Source organism: Musa acuminata, chromosome BXJ2-2 (assembly GCF_036884655.1).
Source record: "Musa acuminata AAA Group cultivar baxijiao chromosome BXJ2-2, Cavendish_Baxijiao_AAA, whole genome shotgun sequence".
NCBI lineage: Eukaryota > Viridiplantae > Streptophyta > Magnoliopsida > Zingiberales > Musaceae > Musa > Musa acuminata.
In genome coordinates, this window is record NC_088339.1 from 34,263,040 (window position 1) to 34,285,357 (window position 22,318).

The 22,318-nt window shown below is 41.0% G+C and overlaps 4 protein-coding genes across 6 annotated transcripts; 3 read left to right on the top strand and 1 right to left on the bottom strand.

Annotated features, from left to right (window-relative positions):
- The first annotated feature begins 23 nt into the window (after nucleotides 1-23).
- LOC103976721 (4-alpha-glucanotransferase DPE1, chloroplastic/amyloplastic) lies at nucleotides 24-5,756 on the top strand. The gene is made up of 16 exons (XM_009392026.3): nucleotides 24-442; nucleotides 902-964; nucleotides 1,109-1,197; nucleotides 1,275-1,335; nucleotides 2,150-2,228; nucleotides 2,611-2,747; nucleotides 2,838-2,996; nucleotides 3,075-3,151; nucleotides 3,889-4,028; nucleotides 4,161-4,192; nucleotides 4,274-4,348; nucleotides 4,468-4,540; nucleotides 4,688-4,776; nucleotides 4,923-4,967; nucleotides 5,064-5,216; nucleotides 5,422-5,756. The coding sequence occupies exons 1-16, from the start codon at nucleotides 56-58 to the stop codon at nucleotides 5,524-5,526; spliced, it is 1,764 nt and encodes a 587-aa protein (XP_009390301.2). The 5' UTR covers nucleotides 24-55; the 3' UTR covers nucleotides 5,527-5,756.
- A 153-nt stretch (nucleotides 5,757-5,909) lies between these two features.
- Nucleotides 5,910-7,303, top strand: LOC103976720 (universal stress protein PHOS34). Its single transcript, XM_009392025.3, has 4 exons — nucleotides 5,910-6,469; nucleotides 6,619-6,728; nucleotides 6,813-6,931; nucleotides 7,029-7,303. The coding sequence occupies exons 1-4, from the start codon at nucleotides 6,292-6,294 to the stop codon at nucleotides 7,099-7,101; spliced, it is 480 nt and encodes a 159-aa protein (XP_009390300.2). The 5' UTR covers nucleotides 5,910-6,291; the 3' UTR covers nucleotides 7,102-7,303.
- Nucleotides 7,304-12,749: 5,446 nt separating this feature from the next.
- Nucleotides 12,750-13,490, top strand: LOC103976719 (small ribosomal subunit protein uS9). The gene has a single exon (XM_009392024.3). The coding sequence runs from the start codon at nucleotides 12,829-12,831 to the stop codon at nucleotides 13,264-13,266; it is 438 nt and encodes a 145-aa protein (XP_009390299.1). The 5' UTR covers nucleotides 12,750-12,828; the 3' UTR covers nucleotides 13,267-13,490.
- A 2,839-nt stretch (nucleotides 13,491-16,329) lies between these two features.
- Nucleotides 16,330-21,137, bottom strand: LOC135584882 (F-box/kelch-repeat protein At1g22040-like). 3 transcript variants are annotated; one of them, XM_065097246.1, is made up of 3 exons: nucleotides 21,003-21,123; nucleotides 20,641-20,881; nucleotides 16,330-18,388 (listed from the first exon to the last, which is right to left on the bottom strand). In XM_065097246.1, the coding sequence occupies exons 2-3, from the start codon at nucleotides 20,678-20,680 to the stop codon at nucleotides 16,905-16,907; spliced, it is 1,524 nt and encodes a 507-aa protein (XP_064953318.1). In that variant the 5' UTR covers nucleotides 20,681-20,881; nucleotides 21,003-21,123; the 3' UTR covers nucleotides 16,330-16,904. The 3 variants fall into 3 exon arrangements, with proteins under 3 accessions (XP_064953318.1, XP_064953321.1, XP_064953319.1); XM_065097249.1 differs by having other exon boundaries at nucleotides 20,838-20,881; nucleotides 21,003-21,108; XM_065097247.1 differs by lacking the exon at nucleotides 20,641-20,881 and having other exon boundaries at nucleotides 21,003-21,137.
- Between the last annotated feature and the right edge of the window lie 1,181 nt (nucleotides 21,138-22,318).

Genomic DNA, 22,318 nt, shown 5'->3' on the forward strand with positions numbered 1-22,318 from the left:
CATCTTTGGCCTTTTATATCAGTCGCCTTGCGCGCCGTTCTCTCTACAATCTCCAATGGCTCTTTCCCAGGTCGCATTTGCCCTCCCCCCGGGCGTCCTCGCCGCCTTCATCACCCCTCGCCGGACCGCCGCCCTCTCGCTCCCCGCCCGGCCGATCCGATCCTCGTCGGCGGAACGTTCCCGGAGAAGGAGCCGCCGGCGGTCTCATGATCGACGCCCGATGGCGTACGCCACTGCGGTGGCGAATGCCGTCCGTACTGGGGAGGACCTCCCAGAGGACTACGATACGCGGTTCCCGGCGGTGGATCCGAGGCGGCGGCGGAGGGCTGGGGTGCTGCTCCACCCGACCTCCCTGCCTGGCCCGCACGGGATCGGGGATCTCGGCGACGAGGCCATCCGCTTCTTGGATTGGCTCCACGCAGCTGGCGCATCAGTTTGGCAGGTCCGAGACCCCTCTCTCCATCGTCTTATTCCGTTCCTTGATTTCTTTTATGTGACTCTTGAAGTTTCTTCTATGATGTTGCTGATGTTGAGGGAGTTGGGACTTGGAATGATCGCTTGCCCAATTCTGGTAGCTTATGTTTCTTTCTCCTTCAAAGTCATTATGTGCTGATGGTGGATTTGCCATGTCAAGAAATCCTTTTCTTCTTTAATTCTTTTTAAATAAGCCTTGAACTTGCCCGATCTGGAAACTTAGCATCAGGTGTTTGTTTGGTCCCACGGTTGTGGTGTGATTCTTGGCCAAATTAATAAAGTACAATCAGGGCTTCCCATGATGACATTGGCAAAGTGGGCCTTTTTCTTTTTTTTTTTTCCTGTTCCATTTTTGTTTGCAAAGCTATTTTCATTCACAGAGCACTCTGGAATATCTAAAACTCATATAATTTGTTATGTTCTGTAGGTTTTACCACTTGTTCCTCCAGGAAGGAAGTCCAGGGAAGATGGATCACCCTACTCTGGCCAGGTACGTGTAGTCATACAATTTTAAATGGAAAGATCATGAAATACTTGTTTTTCGATTAGCATTTGCAGTTCCAATTTTTGTCGTTATTTTTTTCTACGTCAAAAACAGTTTGAGTCATGGGTGCCATCGAATGGTTATCTGCAGGACGCTAATTGTGGCAATACCCTTCTGATTTCTCTTATAGAGCTAGTCCAGGATGGTTTATTGATGAAGAATGAACTTCCAGAATCAATGTGAGTTTGCAAATTGCTTGGTTTGATTTTTTGGGTCTGCCCATTTATGTTGTCACATGTTCTTTTTTCATTTCTAGGGATGTGGAGCATGTTGACTTTAAAACAGTTGAAGATTTAAAGGACCCTTTGATAGCAAAGGTTGGTAGAATAACTTTAGACATTTTTGGCCGATGTTGCATGCGGAACATTGTCGAGTGCAATATTCGCTCTATGGATTTAACCTTTTGGTGTAATAATTTTCAATACTGTCTGACAATTTATGTTTAATAGGCTGAGAATAAGCTGATTGGTTGAAGTTTTCCTAAACCTAGGTTTTCGAGACAAATCTGTAGGCTGATATATTTCAATTGTTCATATCAGAACCACCTTTAAGGTTATTATTCTTTTGAATTGAACTTAAGAAGAACTGTTATGCCATCTTACTACTTCACCACCAGAAGCACTTAGATTTTCATGCACCAAATTTTGTACAAGAAAGGATTTTGTAGTATATTTCTGGCACAAATGCTTTGTATATAGTCCACCACCAGTTACATTGTTGCATAAATAAGTGTTACTAGTCGCTTCCCCTCATCGAAGGAAATGCACTATGGACCCCTGTTACCACATTAAACAATTATACAAAATTATTGAATCTACTTATTCCATGGAAGACCTATTTGTGAAATACTCCGATTTAATAAATGAAACCCATTTTAGGGCATAAAGAGATTTATGCAATTGATCATGACTTATTTTTAAATATGCATCTCATTTTTTTGTATGTCCTGGTTAGAATTGGACATGCGTGCCCTTTTAATTAATAAATTTAACTTTGAGCTAGCTATCCTGATCTGTGCATAGTTCATAATTATTCATCACACCCATCGAAATTAACAAAATTTTAAGTTATATGATGATTGGGAGATTCTGGTGGATGATCAGTTTTGGCTAAATGCTATTTCTTTATCAGGCAGCAAAGCGGCTTCTTCTAAGCCAAGGGGAGCTCAAACAGCAGCTCAATGATTTCCGGAAGGATCCTGGCATTTCAAGTAAACATTTCTCATTGCAATGTTGATTTTGCAGCATCATTGCTGAACTGTTTTTGTACTCAGTAATGGATAGTTGTTCACCATTTGTTGGAAGAACAAATATAGTTTGGCATGACCACATAATACCACAATAACATCAGAAGGTCCAAAATGGTTGGCTAGGATTTTTTCCTGCTTTTGAGCCATGTTGGATGGTAATATTACAAGTCAAACTAAGATCCATAACTGGTTCATATATTAATATAATAAAACCAGCATTTGGAAGAACAGTATATTTACATGAATCTTTTCTCTGTACATGATACATGCAGCTCTTTTTTGTTTTTGTGGATTGAATTACTTATCATCATAATTGAAATATATTTTGTGTCATTCTACTTAGCTTGGCTTGAAGATGCAGCTCTCTTTGCTGCAATTGATCACAATGTTAATGCATTTTCCTGGAATGAATGGCCCAATCCTTTAAAAAATCGCCACCTTGGAGCTTTGGAAGATGTGTACCGAAAGCATGAGGACTTTGTAAGTACCTTGTGATTCTATAGCCAGTTAAAAACAACCAAAATTAATTTTCCATTATGTCATCTGAGGAGTATGTTCTTCATCATGCAGATAGACATATTTGTTGCTCAACAATTCTTGTTCCAAAGACAATGGCAAAAGGTTCGTCAGCATGCACGAAAATTGGGAATTAAGATAATTGGTGACATGCCTATTTATGTGGGTTATCATAGTGCTGATGTTTGGGCTAATAGAAAATCATTCTTGCTGGTATGTTCCATTAACATGGTCAAGTGATCAGACTGGCTAAGGTGCTCGTCTTTACTACTCATTTTCTCTCTGCTTCAGGACAGAAGTGGTTTTCCGATTCTTGTAAGTGGTGTGCCACCTGATGCCTTCAGTGAAACAGGACAACTGTGGGGCAGGTTAATATTCCATGACAGACTGATTCTTTCGATATTTATATCCTCTCAGAGTAGTTCCTGACTTCTTTGATAATGAAATTGATTTGTCATTTATTTGATGGACATGAGTCTTTTTACACGACATGCACATCAAATTCGTTCAAGAATATATCTTCTTATCTAATCCCTTTTTCTTCTTTCTTTGTATTGCCTCCCTGCATTCAGTTCACTGACCAAATATTTTTAGCTTACACTACTTTAGAGTTTAGAGTATCTAATTACATTGAGAATGTTCTTTTATATCCATGCTTTTGATAGTTATTGAGATTTGAGAGATTTTTAGTAATATATTGCTTTCTCTCTCTCTCTTTTTTTTTTTTCTTTTTTTTTGCTTCGAGATCCTATCCTGTTCATTTTAAGCTTAAGAATGGATTAGGATAGATATTATGATCCACCATGCTGTTATGTATTATACCATGCCAATATTGATTTAGAAGAATATATGTCATGCATAGATGATTTATCCAATATCAATTTTCAATGACATAACTGCTCTTAAAAGAACTGGCAGAGGTGGGATTCGATGTCTTATGTGCTTATTAAGATGCAGTTAATTTGAGGGTTTTGTCTTGATTAGTGGAACGTTGAACAAGGACCACCACAGGAGCTTACTTAATTTTGCTTTCTATTCGTTACTTTATTGAAGCAAAAATATAGTGTATACACTAATTCTTTTGGATTCTCTATCTACATGACAGCCCTTTATATGATTGGAGAGCTATGGAGGAGAATGGTTTTGCATGGTGGATAAAAAGAATCAACCGTGCACTTGATCTCTATGATGAATTTCGGATAGATCATTTTCGAGGATTTTCTGGCTTTTGGGCTGTCCCTTCTGGTAGGTCTAGTTAGTTGATGACTATTATTTCCTCACCATGTTAAGGAAAATGTGGATTGCTAAGCATAAATTTAGATAGATTGTCTCACTAGAACATTTCTTGATGACTTATTCAAATTTGTAAATATGCAGAATCTAAAGTGGCAATGTGTGGAAGATGGAAAGTAAGCACAGATTTAATAGGTTACATGCCTTTCTTGCTAGAACACTAATTGATAGTGTACGTCTTATTTGGTTGACAGTAGGCTGGACCAGGAAAAGCTTTTTTTGATGCTGTCTTCGAAGCTGTTGGGGACATTGATATAATTGCTGAGGACTTGGTATGCCTCACCATGTCACAATAACACATGAGATTCATATCATCTTATCTTTCTGTGTATCACATGTGATTTTAAAGTTTCTTTGTAATTTTATCCATGATACATACTTCTAATTCTAGGGAGTAATAACGGAGGATGTTGTTCAACTAAGGAAAGATATTGATGCTCCTGGAATGGCAATTCTCCAATTTGGTATACAATAATCTCTCCTTGCTTGTAGGGCACATGATCTTCCCTTTTGCTTCCTCCAAATCAGCTAAGGAAACATACTTTGTTATGCAGTATGATTCTAGTCAGATAGTTAAATGTTATTTTTTTCATCTGCTGTTGGTTGGCCAGGTTTTGGAAGTGATGCAGACAACCCGCACTTGCCTCATAATCATGAACCGCAGCAAGTTGTATATACTGGAACTCATGATAATGATACAGTGAGACTCCAATTTTGTTTTCTGCATTTTGTGTCTGTGAACAAGAACATTTTATCTATAAACCTGCCATTTGCCTCGATATTTCTCAAAACATCCATTCGAAAATTTGTCTTTAAATTTCATTGTTTATCCTATGAATGTTCCAGGTCCTCGGTTGGTGGGGAAACTTGGGGGAGGAGGAGAAGTATACTGTAAGCACTTTTCAGTCTCTTGCTGCATCAAACCATGGATTGGACCACCATTCTCTAGTTTTGTTATTTGTGATGTCTTGATGCTTTTTCATACAGGTCCAGAAGTACCTTTCGTTTGCCGAGGGCACTGGCATCTCGTGGTCTCTGATTCAGTGTGCCATGTCTTCGGTTGCCCGGACTGCTATTGTACCGATGCCAGACATTCTCGGTCTGGGAAGTTCTGCTAGGATGAACATTCCGGCAACACAGGTGAATCAGCTTATATTGAGTTCTTTGTTGCAGAATAGTTGCACAAAGTTTCTTCGGTAAATTCATCTTTTCCTCTTCATCATGACATTTCTGAAATGGTTAAAGCTTTAATTGACTAATCACTCTAGTTTAAACAAAATACAGGACACCATTAGTTCATTTCTTTTGACATCAAGGTGTCGCACCATTCTGCATCCTTTTGCAGCTAGGGAACTGGAAATGGAGGATTCCCAGCTCGATGAGTTTTGACAACCTAAAGCCCGAAGCAGAAAAACTGAAGGGCTTAATCGCAATGTACAACCGCCTGTGATGCTATGATGATCGCATCTAATCAACCTTATTCCCCTGTATCGTCGTTTCATCTGTCTGAGGCTTTTCGTGTTTCCAGTTTGCTCTTAGCTACTGGACGTTGAGTTCTACCTGCTGTATCAAATTACGTTCACTAAGACTATGCTTACGTTCACTAAGTATGCGTCGGACTGTAAGCTTGGTGGCGGTTATCTTATCTGATCCAGGAAGTCGGTGTTTGGTGTGTGTTCATGAGCTGGGAGGCAAAATGCCATTCCTACTTTCCATCTGTACTTTAACGAGTGATGCAGGTGTTCATATGCTTCTGAATCATCAGGTACATCCGAGAAGTGAGACTAATCAAGAACGACCAAGGATTCATCATATGCATGCACATCAAGTGTTCGATCTTATGCTCTCACGTCCTAACACTGTAAGATGCAGATGACCAACCGCTGGAGAGCTTAACCACGGGCGAAAAACATCGCTTTCGAATCTTATCTTCTGTGGTTCCTTTTCTTATGCTGGTTTTTGTTTGCCTCTTATCTGCTCACTGTATGTTTCGTGCATTCTAGAGGATGAACAGCTGTGGGTCTAAGATAAACATCGAAGGAAGAATAAAGGAGAACTGGAAAGCAAGATATCTTGCCCCACAGCAGAATCTGACGCAACTTGAAGACTCCTGGATGTCTCTCTATCCTTATATTGTGCTGCTGCTGCTGCTTCCTCTCTCTATCGTACTAATCACTCTTTGGTCTAGTTTGGAGTCACTGGTTGCAGCGTCGGGATGGCGTGCCAGAGGAACGTGGGGATGGCGGTGGACTTCTCTGCATGCAGCAAGGCGGCACTGAGATGGGCTTCAGACAACTTCGTGAGAGGAGGTGATCGGGTCGTCCTCCTCCATGTCAACTCCTGCTTCCAGAATGAGCAAGGAATGGCTCACCTGTGGCAGCGTGCTGGTTCACGTATGCCTTCTCCATCTTCTCCCAAACTAGTATCGCATGCATGACGCCAAGAACACGAGCGTCGAAGCGCCTTTTCTATCTATCGCATCCAGACAAGAGATGCGGGTCAGGGACATAAGGTAATCTGACAGTGCCTTCCATCCTTGCAGCCTTTATTCCCTTGGATGAATTCGCAGATCCCCTTATCGGCAAGCAATACGGCGTCACACCCGACTCGGAAACGCTCGAGATCCTTCGCCACATGGCCAACCAGAGAGGGGTAAGCTTCGTCTTCTTCTTCTCTCTCTCTCTCTCTCTCTGGTGCTTCATGTATATTAATTATGCTTTGTTCTGTTCATCGCAGGTTGAAGTCGTCGCGAAGATATACTACGGTGACCCGAAGGCGTTGCTCTGCGAAGCCATCGACAAGATCCCACTGCACTGTCTCGTCGTCGGAAGCAGAGGACTCAGCAAGCTGAAACGGTGAACTTGCTCGGTCATTATTTCATTTCATCTAATTATCCAAAATAATGCAAATTAGCATGTTTTTGAGGCACGACCTGTTCTCGTGTCCTCGCAGGGCGCTCTTGGGGAGCGTAAGCAGCTATGTAGTGAGCAATTCTGCGTGCCCCGTGACTGTTGTCAAGCAGTAGATCCAACTTCTTACAAAAAGACACTACAGATTAGCATCACCGTTATGGGTTGTAATAATCATGTTTGGTGTACTGTTTCAGCCTCGATACAGCTTTGGGGTTTGGTAATTGCTAATTACCTTCGATTTGGTCTCTGTGTTTCTCCATGATGTATGATAGGCTTCCACGTAATGGCATAACCAAACTTTTGGTTCTCTTGTTACATTATTATTATTATTATTATCATTATTATTGTTATTATTATTGTTATTGTTATTGTTATTGTTATTGTTATTATTATTATTATTATTATTATTATTATTATTATTATTATTATTATTGTTATTTGGTTCGAATTCGTTTGAGATTACATGTCTGAATTATTCGTGCTTGGTTTGTTGATTCATTCCTGGTCGTCGGATACGAATATTAGCTCTCCTTCGCGAGTTTTACAGCAGGATGGCACTTTGATCGATTCCGTACTTGTCGAGGATGACGAGTTGCTTGGCGGCACGCTTACCGCACGGCGACAGTTGTCACATTATTTTGCTATACATCCGTCAAATTACGAATTCTTATTCCCAACGGCGGTGATGGGACTCAAAAATCTAGCAAGAAAGACACAAGTGTGGGTACGGAGACTTGCCCGTGCTCTTACCGCGCACCAGGCGTGCGTCAAGGAGGTCCAAAATTCTAAGATGGCAGTAAAATGGCACGAATGTCGGTCTCGTCTCGTCACCACAGGTGACCAGAATCTTCTGGTGCACTTACCGCACACCAAAAGGTTGTCAAAGCGCTCCAAAAAAATCCAAAATTGTCCCAAATCGTCCAAATCTCGGTTTCTTATTCTCGCCGAAGGTGAGCAGAACCAGGACAAGGGGGTCGTCCCACCGGATCGTCCAAAATTTTCGGTGTCTTATTCTCACCCACAGTCCATAAAAGCCAGTCGTCTCTCCTCTGGGACAACTCAGTCCGGTGGGTCCCATGGGACCCACTTTTCCCCAATGACGACGCAGGTACGCGAAATAACTCTCTCTCTCTCTCTCTCTCGCTTACTGTGGTTAGAGATGTTCATCGACACGCCATGGGATACTTGAGAGAGAGAGAGAGATGAACTCTCCTCCATCTACTTTAGCACCTTAAGGAAGAAGACCGTGCGAACAACAGAAGTGAAAGGCTCACGCGACTTGCCTGTGCGTTTACCGCACACCAGACGGGTATCCAAGAGGCCCAAAAATTGGTAAAGTGACCCAAAATCATCTAAATCGCCATCTCTTGTTCTCACGCAGGTGAGCAGAACCCACGGACGAGTCACGTAAAGGCAAAGGAAACGGGATTGGGAACACGCACAGCGGCGCTTACCGCACGCTAGAAGGCGTCAAAGGGGCGCCCGATAATTTATAATCGTTCAAATTTCTGTTTCTTATTCTCACTCGATGTGATCTTAAGGACAATAAATAAAAGATTACGGAAACCTGCGGTGCCCTTACCGCACACCAGATTGGGGTGAAAGAAGCCCAAAAAATTTAAAATGGGCTCATATAGTGAAATTTTCGTTTGCCTACTCTCACCGGAGGTGATCAGAATCATCGTCATAGGAAACAAACATAAAGGTCCCGATACCAAACGGTGTATATACCGTCGACCAAACTGATGCCAAAGAGCCCGAAAAAATTCAAAATCGTTCCAAATCGTCCAAATTTCGGTTTCCTAATCTCACCTACGGTGATCAGAATCCAGTCGTCCGGCCACCCGGGCCTTCGGACCCCGCAATCGACCGCCAATGGCAATGCAAGTAGGCCGTCGCGGTAGAAACATAAGTTCGAAGATCGTCGGGTATCCGTGATCCGTTCACCATCGACGACGACGGGAAGGGATGCCGTCCGATTCAGAATCCAACAGTTACCATTTCTTATTGGATCCAAGCAAGTTTTTCTCCCATCATAATTCATACGGTTAAAAAAAAGTCCCCTCCCCTCCCCTCCCCTCCCCGTGAGAAATTAAATTTTAGTTCTTTTAAACAAAAAATAAAATAAAATAAAATAAAATTAAAAGGGTTCATAGCTGATCGGAATCTTTATATATATATATATAATTACATAAACTAACATGCCTTTACGTTTATAATATCTATCTATCATTCATATCATAATGATAAGCTATTTGAAAATTAAATTCTATGTCAAGGAGGCATTATATTTCTGGATCGTTTCGTAGATACGTCTATTTGTTTGTATGTGCATAGTATGTAGCACATTTATCTTATTTTTCTGTATCATTGTGCAGATGCATCTCGATACGAATGTTACTACCATCGAAACCATGGAACATAAATAATTGATAAAAGAAGGTAACTATCTATCGTTACAACGTTTATGTATAGCTTTGGTTGGACATATGTTAATTCGTATAACAAAGTAATTCTTCAGCTAATTGTACTCTATTTCTTTCTGATAGTAAATCAATAACACTGATATATGTACATAGTATAAATTAATTATAACAACAAATAGTAGACAATTAACATAAAGTGCCAAGAATACCAAATAATAAATTTATGTTTAATTCAAGGATATATATTACCAGGCAGCACATCACCAACTTCTCATCCTGGTACAGAAAAAAAAAAAAGAAATATATATATATCAAAACATCCGTATTCTAGTTGGAAAAAGATATATATGCATATGTATAAAATCTGGGCCTGACTAATTTCCCTGCAAGAGTGAGAATCCAGATCATGATAACAGTGTTAAAGAGTGTTTACCAGTTCCTTGCTAATTTGTTTTTATGCATACCTGAAGATAACTCGTCCTACTTCCAAACTGCTACGGTAATCAACATCTTCGACCTCAAAACTGCTACGGTGATGGTGGTTGGGATGCCTACTTCCAAACTCGGAGCATCGAAGCAGAGTACAGAAAACTTAGCATCCGAGTGTGAGTTGTCTTTACGAGGATTTGGCTGATAAGTATAACAAATTTGTTAAGGACATTACTTATGAAAGACAAAATAGTACATAGACTCACCACTACTATCGTCGTTGGCGTGCTCACCACTAAGCACCTTGATGAAACTACAGAATTTACATTCCACACTGATCCATGCAGCCGCTGAGCTTGCTATTTCAAACTGCACAGAGAGAGAATTGCATTACTGCTTAGTGCTTACGAGAACCAGATTGCATACGAAGAAGAGCGACAGTATTGGTATTAACCGTAATAAAATGCTTCTTATGATTGCATTGAGACGTGGCTTTCACTTGCAATCACCTACCTCCACCCTTCTCTCGATGCCTCTAGGTCACAGCACAGTGTTATTATAGCAAACACACAATTTGATATGCACACTGAGATTAAAGTTGTTTTGATGCCATGTATGGTATGGAAACTTAATTTGCCACATCTAATATCATCGTTGTTAATACCCATTGAGAAAGCAAGATGGAGAACAAACATGATTAACGTTTACAACACTCCACGTCAGACTAGTGCTCAAGTCGCCACTGTTTATGAGTGTCAGCATGCTTTGTCAAAACCTAAATATTGAAACCTAACCTTGCCAAGGACAATGACTAAAATGAAGCTTTTTGGTCAGGAATACTTCTTTAGTACAACTAATAATATTCGGCAACCTATTAAAATTACCAAAAATGCAAGTCAACAGAAACAAAAGGTTCAAGATACTATAATACTGACTACATATTGTTTACTGACTACTATAATACTCTATAAACAGAAAGTTGGTTCTAACTCTTTCAGTGATACAAAGGCTCCAACATATCATTTCCAATTATTTTAGAGAATCCAGGCTTAAAGATGCATAGATTGGGTAAGCAACCACCCACTCCAAGCATGCCTTAAATGAAAATTTATATATCAAGGGGTCTGTAACCCATATTTGGCCCATATGATGTCAGCCTAAACAGATAGATCAGGCAAACAAGAAATTTATAGATCTAAGGTCCCTCACAGCAAGGTGACCCATTCATTTGGGACAAGTTTTTTGTATTTTTTTTTTTAAATGTCTATTTGGGACATGTTACAGTAACCTATTGATCAGATGGTGCATGCTCCTTTTCAATATTAAACAAGGACGATATCCTTTTAAATATGTTAAAGCTTTAACAGCCCCTAGACAAATATCTTTTGGTGTTTATGATTGCATTTTACAGTGTATAAATAGTAAACTAGGTAACTGACATGATTCTATTTTTCGTGTTGACTAACTTGTTAATAATGTTTTTCTTTTCCATAGTTTTAGTATATCTTGGACGTTGGACGTTATCTTTAATACAATTGAACATCGTATCGAGGAGTTTCTCTAGCAAAAGGATTTCAATACCATAAATATGCATCTCATTACACAGGAGAAAGTCATCCTACCTAAAATCAAGGGGGTTTAGGGACTCATGACTTGCACATCACCAAAATTTTCTTTGAGGAGAGAATGTAATGTACTTATTATCTGAACCAGGAGAAGCGGCTCTGTATTTGTGTTATACTTCTTCCCAGGGGAGTTGGTGCTAGAAACTCCTATTAAAAAATATAGAAATGCTTCATTCAGGGTTGCTTAAATTTATTGATTGTGGAACTATCAACATCTTATGAAATAATTGGCTTTATCAGATCCCTATTGCTTTGAATCTTACCTTTTCCTAACATGAATATGGATGCAGATCCTATTCACGTAGCTAATATTTATCAATTTGGAAGCTGGATTAAAAAGTATATATGCATAATTTTGCTCCAAGGCTCTGAATAGAATCTCGGTGATAGACTATCTCATGTTTCTACCGATGACATATGGTTACGGAAGCCAAATTCTAAGTGAGTTGCCATGGTTAAACGTACTTATAATTTTTCAGGGAGGGTTAGATGTGTCTTTCGAAACTTGTAGTTGCCGAAGAGGTAACTTTTGTTGGATAAGGCCTACAACATGCTGTTGGATAAGATCTCCAGAAGATACATGTTGAATCGGAAGATACATGATTCCTATGCAGCATTATCAGAGACTCTCTCTCTCTCTCTCTCTCTCTCGTTCAGAAAACTAATACACTTCACTGTCAAGAAGGGAAAGACAACAGCGCGAGAGAAAAAGGGCAGAAATTACCTGAAATTAACGAAGGGCAGCAGATGGAAGCGAGATCGGAGCGTAGCGAGCATCGGAGACGCTGATGAGCTTCGTCGCCAAGGATTTTCCAAATTGATCGACGAGAGAAGGACTATGACTTCAATACCGGATTCTTGAAATGAATCGGGCGGGAACGATTCCTGATTTAGGGTTTTTCTCGGGGTATGGCATTGGGAGAAGGGATTCGGGGAGGGTGAGAGGTGGGTTTCGAAGGCAGCAGGGGAGACCAGAGGAAGTAATCGCCGTCGCAGTGGCCGATGCTTCGATCTATGGAGCGATCGGATTTGAACGAGGAGCGCATACGAAGGCAGCGTCGTTTTCGGGGAACTCTTCGAAAAGGGCCTCCTCCTTCCATTGTTTCTAATTTAAGTCCCCAGTTTGGGTGAAATGTAAATATGAGAAATAAAGTGGAGTACAAAAGTAATATTTTACGACAAATTGAACCAAACCGGCTCCGTCCGGTCTGAATAAAGACCAAAGGCTCGACCGCTTCCTAATTCTTAATCCCGTCCACTATATAAGCGACAATGCGCAGTTCGATTCGCCAACGCGCCGAGAGTTCCCGAGGTTAGGGTTTCGTCTCTCCCATCTCTTCCCGAGCTCGAAGCGGCGGCGATGGCGACGGCGGCGGTGGAGTCGGTTCAGTGCTTCGGAAGGAAGAAGACGGCTGTGGCGGTGGCGCACTGCAAGGGCGGCCGCGGGCTGATCAAGGTGAACGGCGTCCCGATCGAGCTGGTGAAGCCGGAGATCCTCCGCCTGAAGGCGTTCGAGCCCATCCTCCTCCTCGGGCGGCAGCGCTTCATGGGCGTCGACATCCGCATCCGCGTCCGGGGCGGCGGAAAGACCTCCCAGATCTACGCCATACGCCAGAGTATCGCCAAGGCCCTTGTAGCCTACCACCAGAAGTACGTTGACGAGCAGTCCAAGAAGGAGATTAAGGACATCCTCGGTCGCTACGATCGCACCCTCCTTGTAGCCGACCCCCGCCGATGCGAGCCCAAGAAGTTCGGTGGTCGCGGCGCACGCGCTCGGTTCCAGAAGTCGTACCGTTAGCTCCGAGGGGTTCTGCAATCTGTCTTTCCTCGGAAAGTTTCGACCTTTCATGCTTTTCTTTTATCGTTGGCTCTCCAGTTCATTTTCGTTCTGGATTTTTATTATTCTTATGATTGTGAGGAAACTTCCCTTATTAGATTCGATTATGTGATTTAGATTATTACTGGCTCTTTCCTGGATTATGCAATTTGGTCAAACTATGTCATACAATATTTAGCCCTGAATGTTTCGTTTTCTTGATAGTACTTGCATGTGGCACTTGCGGTTGCTGAGTACTTGATCAATGTCTTCTATCGATGGGCTGATTGCCTATCGCTTTGAAGCAGGAGGCAGGCATTGACATTATCAAATGGTGTCTTATTGGATGTATGCAAAAGTACATATATTATGTTTTCACAAACAATTTTGGTTTTTTGTCTACTTTCTCCATGTACTTTATCGTAAAAGATAACTACAGTGGAAGCTAACCTGGAGCTTGGAAAGGGTGAGCATTTAAGCAGGAAGGTTTAATTTCATTCGGGCCTCTCTCATTGTTATTTTAACTGGTACCACAAGGCTTCTTGTCTCTGGTAATCATTTTGTCAGAGATGTCATCTCTTGTTATGGCTTCCGCCTATAAGTGGTTATACATGTAGTGTAGCTTATTTACTGAATTTTACTGTATACACTGGAGTCCGAGACCATTTTATTAAGATTTGCACTTAGCAAGCCATCAAGGTAGAATGCGACATCCGACCATGTAATTAGTTGTGCTTTTTAAGTCAGGCATTAGATAGTTTTAATGGAATACTGGAGAACATGAAACTCTTATGGGAGAGTTCATGAGCTTTGGTAGGTTAGAGTACATTATTTGTTATAGTTGCATGACACATATTTAATAAATTTCATGAATGATTCTCATAATCAAAACTTGCTGAGCAAATATTAGGTCATTATATTTCTGTAATTTGATGAAATTATATTCTCTCGTGGTGACTTTATTAATTAAAGCAACTCTTAGTAGCAAAGTGTGGACAGGTATTTTGGGTGTGTTTTAACATTTATACATCAGTGGTTGACTGGTCTGCCTGCCTGTCTTGTTGTCTGACTTCTTGAAGCTGTCACTTAGAACTGAACTCGCTTAACTTTCATTTTGTGGTGTTTATTACATATTCTGGCTTAGAAACTCATATTCCCACTTGGAAGACCATAAATCTGTTTCAAATGTCTGTCTCAGCTTCCATTTCTACACTTGGCTTTGTTTAATATGACAATCTACATTTTTTTTTCTTAAATTTAAGTAATTTATTTGATGAATTCTTTATACATTATTAGGCACAGCTGAAACCAGAAAACTCGGTTGTTTTTTTATTTTTGGGACATATAAATGCTAGAGATTGTGACATATCGCTATGCTTCTCTATCAGACTCGGTTGTCTCTCTATCACATGTTCCTTCCATGGTCTCTGATGTATCTTTTCATTTGTAGTTCAGAAAGCAGCTATATTAAGGACTACTGCCATGCTGAACCTTTCTGTTTGCACTAAAATTTTGTTTTTGTTTTTGTTTTTGTTTTTGTTTTGTTTTGTTCTTTGGAGCAAATACCAAATTGCTGTATGGATACATATCTGAAGTCTAGGATAACTGAGTGCGTAGCATATCATATTTACCTTTTTTATCTTATGCTGAATTTGTCAGCGCACTTGTATACTGTTCGTTGCAGTCTTGGTTACACTTTTCAACAATGTGCACATGTAACACTGAAATATGTTTTAGTTCCTACATTTTAGAATTGATGGGGACTTGATCAACCACTTGGATTCTCTATAGGCTTCCGGTGCACTGAATTAGTCTTGCATTCTCAAATCACCTGTCGTTGTTTGATTTGATATTTTGCGTTGTGTATCCCTTGGTTAAAAATTAGAACTAAAGCCAGGCTGCCATGAAGGTGGGATTTGCCAATGTAATATCATTCTCTCATGCACTTTGGATGCTTTTTGGTTTTCTGTGTGCTCTCTCTCCATAGTTCTACCATCAGCAGTTTGTTGCACAGCTGATTTGTAAGCTTATTATCAGGAGGATAATTGGTTTCTGTTCTTGTAGTGTAGGAGAATTGTGTATGTTGAATGGATTTAATGTTCACATGGAGGAGATATGTAGTAAAATATCTTTGTAGCTGATGCATCTCTTTTCATCTGTAGTAAAAGTCTCAACTTATGTTTTGACTTTTGATGATGGGGAATGTTATCTTTTCACCCTTATTATGATGATAGATGGATGATTTTGATAATGTCAGAAATATGTTTTGTGAAATCTGTAGATCAATATGATGTAATGACTGTAATGTGATAAAAGTCAATTTAGAGAAGGAAAGGATCTATCTATTACACAAGGGGCTAAATGATATGCTATAACATAGAACCATCAGATTAGGTTGGATGTCAGGTGTCAAAGTAGAGAGAGAATGTAATGCCCAGTTGAGCTTTACATTGGATGGACATGCCGAAGGAAACTTGATGATGCTTAGAATTAGGTGTTGTGAATGGCCATCATATGCATTGTTCCTCTGTCTTCCCATGTGATCTGCAGTTCCAGTTTCATTTAAAGATGACAAGCTCTCATGGCTACATGCTTCCAAAAGATTGTGTAGCTATCAGGCAATACACAACCCATGTGGCTCAGGCGGCAACATACCATGAACTTTACCGAGCGACGAGAGGGGCGGACTAACATATCGAAGACCAGAAACAGAGCACCTTCTTCCCTGTAGCCATTGATGTCTCGTCACATTCCCATCACAGGATGGATAGAGTGGATAATGGAGGTCTTTGTTAATGAGACACATTACATCTGACGTCCTCCAAATCCACACACTTGAAAGGATTAAGGAACATTATCTTGGCTTGCTTTGGATCCACTCGTGAAGCTTCCTGCCAAAGTAACTTTGGTATTTTTCTTGAAGATGTGGAAGGAATTTTGAAGCTAACAAATCACTACTCGCCTTCTTAGTTAGTAGGTTTTTAGCCAACTTACATTAGCAGGTGGCCACTGTTGTTGACACCAACAAGGATAGAACCAATCCAATGAGGAGCATCCTGCGAACAGGGAACAGTAATCAAAGCAGAAAAAGACAAGCATGCCTTATCCATAATGGCACCGAACACCGGCAATGAGGACACGGGGATGAGCTCTTCACATCATATAAGCGAAGGAGACCCATCGAGGCTTAGAGCATCAGCATCAGACCTCGAAGAATCGGGATGGCAGACATAGCTCTTCTGGTGGCGGAGGACTTCCAGAGGAGCAGAAAACGGTGGGAGACGGAAGAAGACCATGGGAGGAGGAAGAGTAGGAGAGAGGAGTGCTTCAGTTCCTCGGCTTCCTTCGCTGGTTCGGCTCTCGGAAGGCAGGCCAGGGAGAAGGTATCTTCCTCCAAGGAAGTGGAGACCGCTGTGGAACCACGAAGCTCGTTTGGTGTGGCCGCCTTTGATGGTCTCTTCTCTGCTTGATTTGGTCATTGTGATGATGCCACTCGTCTCCTTTTGATTGTGTGTGTGTGAAGAATCTACAATGGATTCTCTTTTCTCCTAAACTATTTAGATTCATCCATCCGAGAGATCGACTCGATTAATTTCACATCACCACTGTTTTGATATCCTTTAAATAGCAAGCACTCGGCAAGCGACAAATTGTGCTGTGCCAAAATTCTTAGCGGCGATCACCTCCCAGAGGTTGCGTTCCGTCTCAGGTGATTTGTCGGGATTTCGACTCGAGAAGATGGTTGCAGCAGAAGATGACGACGACCAAGTGGAGTAGGAAGAACATGAATGCTTCGGATCTGCTCGCAATACACGAGTCTCATTGTTGAATTCTTTGGCGATCACATGGAGCTTCCCGAGGAGAGTGACGAGCATATACGGTGCTCCAAAATTGCTCCAGTTATGGACGGGAACTCTTCCCATCACCGCTTTCCATACATCATCTTCCTGATCGTACACCTTTATCTGAGCACCCTCCGCAGCAGCATCGCACGGATCCAAGGCATACAGTTCGCCGTTCAACACCGTGCTCAGATTACTCCCTATGCTCAGACTAGTCTCCGCCTGCTTGCCCGGCCAACCCTTGCCCATGCCGGCGGGCATATCCACCCAGGTGTTCGTCTTGGGATCGTACATCTCGCCGCCGACATCGGCGTAGAATGGATAGTAGTATAGATTCTGAGGCACGCACAGCCTGCCCTTGTACGTCGTCGCTCCCGCCGCAACAGGCCTGGTGAACTTGGAGAACAGCATGCTCGGCACCGGTGCCCACAACCCTGTCCGTGGATCATATACTTCGGCAGACCGTAAAGAAGTTAAACCTTTCTTGCCCCTCGTAATACCGCCAACGACGTAAAGCTTGTCATCCAACACGCTCGTCTTACAGAAAGCCCTTCCGATCGTCATTGGACTCGATTCCTGCCATGAATTGGCACATGGATCATACCTCCAGACAGACTTGATTGCTGAAGAACTCGACAGTCCACCTAACACATAGAGACATCCGTCGACCGTGCCGACACCACAACCATAGAATGGCATATTTACCGAGGTATCCGTCGTACCAAGCCAACTTCTAACCATGTCAGCAAATTTGGTGCTTGGATCCATCAGGATCCTTGGCCACAGTCCTAAGGAGCCCCTCTGGGTGTTTGGCATCGCCGGCAACCTTTGCCATCTCCCCGACTGAGGGTCTAAAGCATGCCATGCAAGCTTACCATCTTCGACTTTTGTCAATATGTAAACCCATTCTTCAGTTCTCCCTAGTTCTTTTCTTAACTGATAAACTTCAGCACCAGAGAGAGCTGCTCTCCATCTTCGAGAAACCATCTTCATGTTCAGATAGCAAATTCTAGGCACTCTGGCTAAGATCTCTAGTGAAATCTCATCAGGCAAACAAGGGATCAACCTTGTGTTTCCACTACCGTAGTTGGCTGACATCCTTAGCCTCTTACAGTCTTCTAGTTCAAAGGATTTGCGATGCTGCAGTAGTCGAGCTTTGCTATGAGGTAAACTCAAGAATGAACCCATTGGCCTTTTCTCTTTTGGCCCGAATGCTTCGACAACCCTTTCAGAAAACCAACAGTTACAGTCGTCGAGGGAATCTGCAACACGCAACACCAAGCGATCGTCAAACAACAAAAAGGAAGCTTTATTCATTAAACATTTCCGACCATTATAATACACTTCTATATGAAATAAAAATAAAGTAATACTTCATGAAACTCATATCCAATAAGAACTTATGAATCATCATAAGCAATAATCATTCTTATGCGATAAACTCATGTACCATATCTTGATCATATACACAATTATCGAGTGACATCCACATACGACATAGGCGATCAGCAGCCACTCGATAGCACATCCCCCAATAGCGAATGAAAAGGCAAACGACACAATATGAATTCTATGTTCTCCCAATAACGGACGGAGAGAACTCATGTCGCGCTCCCAATAACAAATGAAGCGGTATTCCTCACCAACCAAGGTGGGACATGTTCCAACAAGGACGAATGGAGGAACTGTTGAGTGGTCACATCTAGCAGTCCGCTCTTCCCTAATAATACTATCCTTCCCACCCTCAGTAGGGAAACAAAGTCTTCAAATATTATCATATATCACAATAGTTCATTTCCATTTATTCGTGCATGCATCCAAAGAGACCATGTGATAAAAATATATTGATCGACTATGCTTGGCATATGGCATGAGAGACTCGATCTATTGGTGGCTTTGCACTACGATGGGCTCTTAAGCTACGTTCTCATTGACACTTCCAATACGGATCACTCACCATAATCACATATATCCCATGATAACAATCATATTAATATTATCAACTTCAATGTTAAATATCATTTAAACTTAGAAATTGAAAATCATTCTCAAATTTAATAACATAACTCAATATAAGGCTTTTAAATGTGTTAAATCATAAAATCAAAATGTGTCAATCTCATTACAACCCTTAATTAATCTAAACCCTAGCTGAATTTGTCCAATTGACTCAAGCCGGACATAATTCGACTAGGATTCGACCATATATTATATCCTCATAGACTCGGTATGAAATCATCCTAAACTGGTCTAATTGGACTTGATTGCCCAATTAATAACATAACTTAATATCTTTTGAATGTGTTAAATCATAAAATCAAAATGTGTCAATCTCGTTACAACCCTTAATTAATCTAAACCCTAGCTGAATTTGTCCAACTGACTCAAACCAGACATAATTCAGCTAGGATCCGACCACATATCCTTATCGACTCGGTCTGAAATCATCATAAATTGGTCTAACTTGGGCCAAACAGGCTTATTAAACCTATCAAAATTGATCTAGAATCACTGTAAACCGACATGAACGAGTCAAATTGGTCTGGTTCAGCCAAGATACAAGGCTCAGATTAGGCCACAAGGAGCCACGGGCTAGCTTGCACGTGGCGCACTTATGGGCCCTTGTGGGCCATCGGCCTGGCCCAATCGAATCAATTTTAATTTTTCCATTTTATATTACACCTATGAATTTTAATTTTTCCTCTTTTAGTACAACATGTAATTGAATAATGCAATCTAATTCAATGCAACATGAAATTCTAATGAAATCAATAATAAACAAACTTGCTTAATGAATGCATGCATGAAATTCTTTAAATAAACATGCTAAACTAAATACTTAAGATGTTGCAAAATGGTTAAATCCACTTAAAATGAATGGTTTCATAAAATTAATTAATCAAATCCAATCCAATCCACTGAAAATAAAATTACATTTCATTAATCGTGATCCGAAGTTAAACTAATTCGAGTGATACTATCATCTATCTATCATGATCTTTTAAAGTATAATATTTTAAGACTCGAATTTTTCAAAAACATTAGCAAATAAAAATTTTCAAATAAAGGAAAAAAAAAAGAGAGGGCCGACCTCTCCTCCCCCAAGACGGTCGTCGCTCTCCTCTTGACACTATTGATGAATTGATGAGAGGTGTGACCAGAGAGGAAGAAGGGTTCTCTCAAAGGAAGCAAATTTTTTTGGATTAATCATTTGATTAATTAACCCGCTCACTAAGGGAAGTATTTAATTAGATTTTTTTTTCTAATTCGGCTAAGGAAAAAATGAATACGACTAAACAAAGAAAATCCCAATCCCTAATTAAAGAATTTTCAATTTAGGAAATGAAAGAAAAAATATCCATCGATGGCAACGATTTCTTTGCGGAAGCACAGATAGAACAACGAATCAACAAACAGAAGCCAAATCAACCCAATTAATCGAGAAGTTCCGAGATCCATAAAAACGACCCCAAAATCGAAACTTTTTTGATGCAGCTCGAGAATGGGGGCGTACCTTGCGAAGACGAGCGACGAAACCCTAACAAGGGCTTCATTACCCTGCTGAAGACAGAAAGCAGCAAGTAGATATAGCTCCACTGCTCTCTCTCTCTCTCTCTCTCTCTCTCTCTCTCTCTCTCTCTCTCTCCAAGATCTACAAAAACGACCCCAAAATCGAAACTTTTTTTATGCAGCTCGAGAATGGGGGCATACCTTGCCAGGAAGAGCGACGAAACCCTAACCAGGGCTTCATTCTCCTGCCAAAGACAGAAAGCAGCAAGTAGATAAAGCTTCACTGCTCTCTCTCTCTCTCCAAGATCTACAAAAACGACCCAAAAATCGAAACTTTTTTTATGCAGCTCGAGAATGGGGGCATACCTTGCATAGAAGAGCGACGAAACCCTAACCAGGGTTTCATTCCCCAGCCAAAGACCGAAAGCGGTAAGTAGATATAGCTTCACTGCTCTCTCTCTCTCTCTCGGTAAGGAGATATCGTCTCGCTCTTCGCTTGTCTATATATAACATAATCTGGACACAGTAAAACGATGCGTCAAGTGGACACATCCAAATCTGGACATCAGCATCCGCCATTTTCTTACATCATCCTCCTTTTTTTTCCCCATTTTGCGGCCTGTGTTTTCCAAATTTGCGGCTGTAAAATAATGGAAACCTGATTCGTTATTTCTTTTCCTACCTTCCTATATTAATGGAAAAAAAGAATAGTCAATGGCATAACTCTGCAACCAACAAATTAAAATATGCATTGTTTTTTTAGATATAACAACGATTTAGATGTGAGTTCATATTGGATCCTTCCTTCCTTCCTTCCTTCCTTCTTCGAGCTACAATCACCTATTGCTGTCGGAGAGATGACGAGTCGAGCTGAGCAGATATTAGCTGTGTTCATGTGACCATTGGCTTGGCTTCGACTAAATCGAAAGGGTCCTTATCGATCTCTATAATTAGATGCGGGTTTCCATCGGTGAGGCTCCCCTAAATTTCCGGAGCCATCAATCAAAGCTTTCTCCAAGTGGTCATGCGTATGGTTGGGATAATGGGAATGATTTGGATAGAAATCTATCTCAACTTGACTTGATGTCAACCCTAATTGTCCATATCTAAAATGCGAACAATTATTCGGCATGATAATGTGGCAGGGTCAAGTGTTTGTGTATGGAAAATGCCTTGTTCGATCATTCTCGATCATGTCAACATCACAGACTGTAGTAAGTACTAAATGGCATTGAATCCGATGAGGTGATGAGATCACCAGATGAGTTCACAAAGGATGACAGTGAGATCGATAGATGACTTCACATAGGCTGCTCTCTTTGATGATGTGGAACAAGTTACATTAGATATTTCATCGAGTCTAATCTCATGATTCGAAATCTTAATTTTTGGATCATCGTGTAAGATCTTAAACTAATCGGAGCATAAGTAAGATTTAACTCGGAACTACTTGGACGGTAGGTCTGAACGAAACCACAGGCAGCATCTTTGGATGGATATGGAAGACAAGACTTGAGGAGGGGAGGGGAGGGGGGATTATTAGTAGTCAATGTCATCATTGTAGGAGAAAACTAAAAAAGTTAGTATTACGTTTGCAACCAGTCAACTTTATTTACTTACCATAGGATGTGCTCATAGTCTTCTTCGTGTCCTCTCCAGCATTAAATGTGATAGCCATGATC

Excerpts from the sequence above, each read along its gene's own strand:
- LOC135584882 (XM_065097247.1), bottom strand. The coding sequence starts at position 21,042 with ATGAAACCCTGGTTAGGGTTTCGTCGCTCTTCTATGCAAG. Across the intron at positions 18,389-21,002 it reads TCGTCGCTCTTCTATGCAAG|ATTCCCTCGACGACTGTAAC; the intron begins GTATGCCCCCAT and ends TGCGTGTTGCAG.
- LOC103976719 (XM_009392024.3), top strand. The coding sequence starts at position 12,829 with ATGGCGACGGCGGCGGTGGAGTCGGTTCAGTGCTTCGGAAGGAAGAAG.
- LOC103976721 (XM_009392026.3), top strand. The coding sequence starts at position 56 with ATGGCTCTTTCCCAGGTCGCATTTGCCCTCCCCCCGGGCGTCCTCGCC. Across the intron at positions 4,541-4,687 it reads AATGGCAATTCTCCAATTTG|GTTTTGGAAGTGATGCAGAC; the intron begins GTATACAATAAT and ends TTGGTTGGCCAG. Across the intron at positions 4,777-4,922 it reads GAACTCATGATAATGATACA|GTCCTCGGTTGGTGGGGAAA; the intron begins GTGAGACTCCAA and ends TGAATGTTCCAG.
- LOC103976720 (XM_009392025.3), top strand. The coding sequence starts at position 6,292 with ATGGCGTGCCAGAGGAACGTGGGGATGGCGGTGGACTTCTCTGCATGC. Across the intron at positions 6,470-6,618 it reads GTGGCAGCGTGCTGGTTCAC|CCTTTATTCCCTTGGATGAA; the intron begins GTATGCCTTCTC and ends CCATCCTTGCAG. Across the intron at positions 6,729-6,812 it reads ACATGGCCAACCAGAGAGGG|GTTGAAGTCGTCGCGAAGAT; the intron begins GTAAGCTTCGTC and ends TGTTCATCGCAG.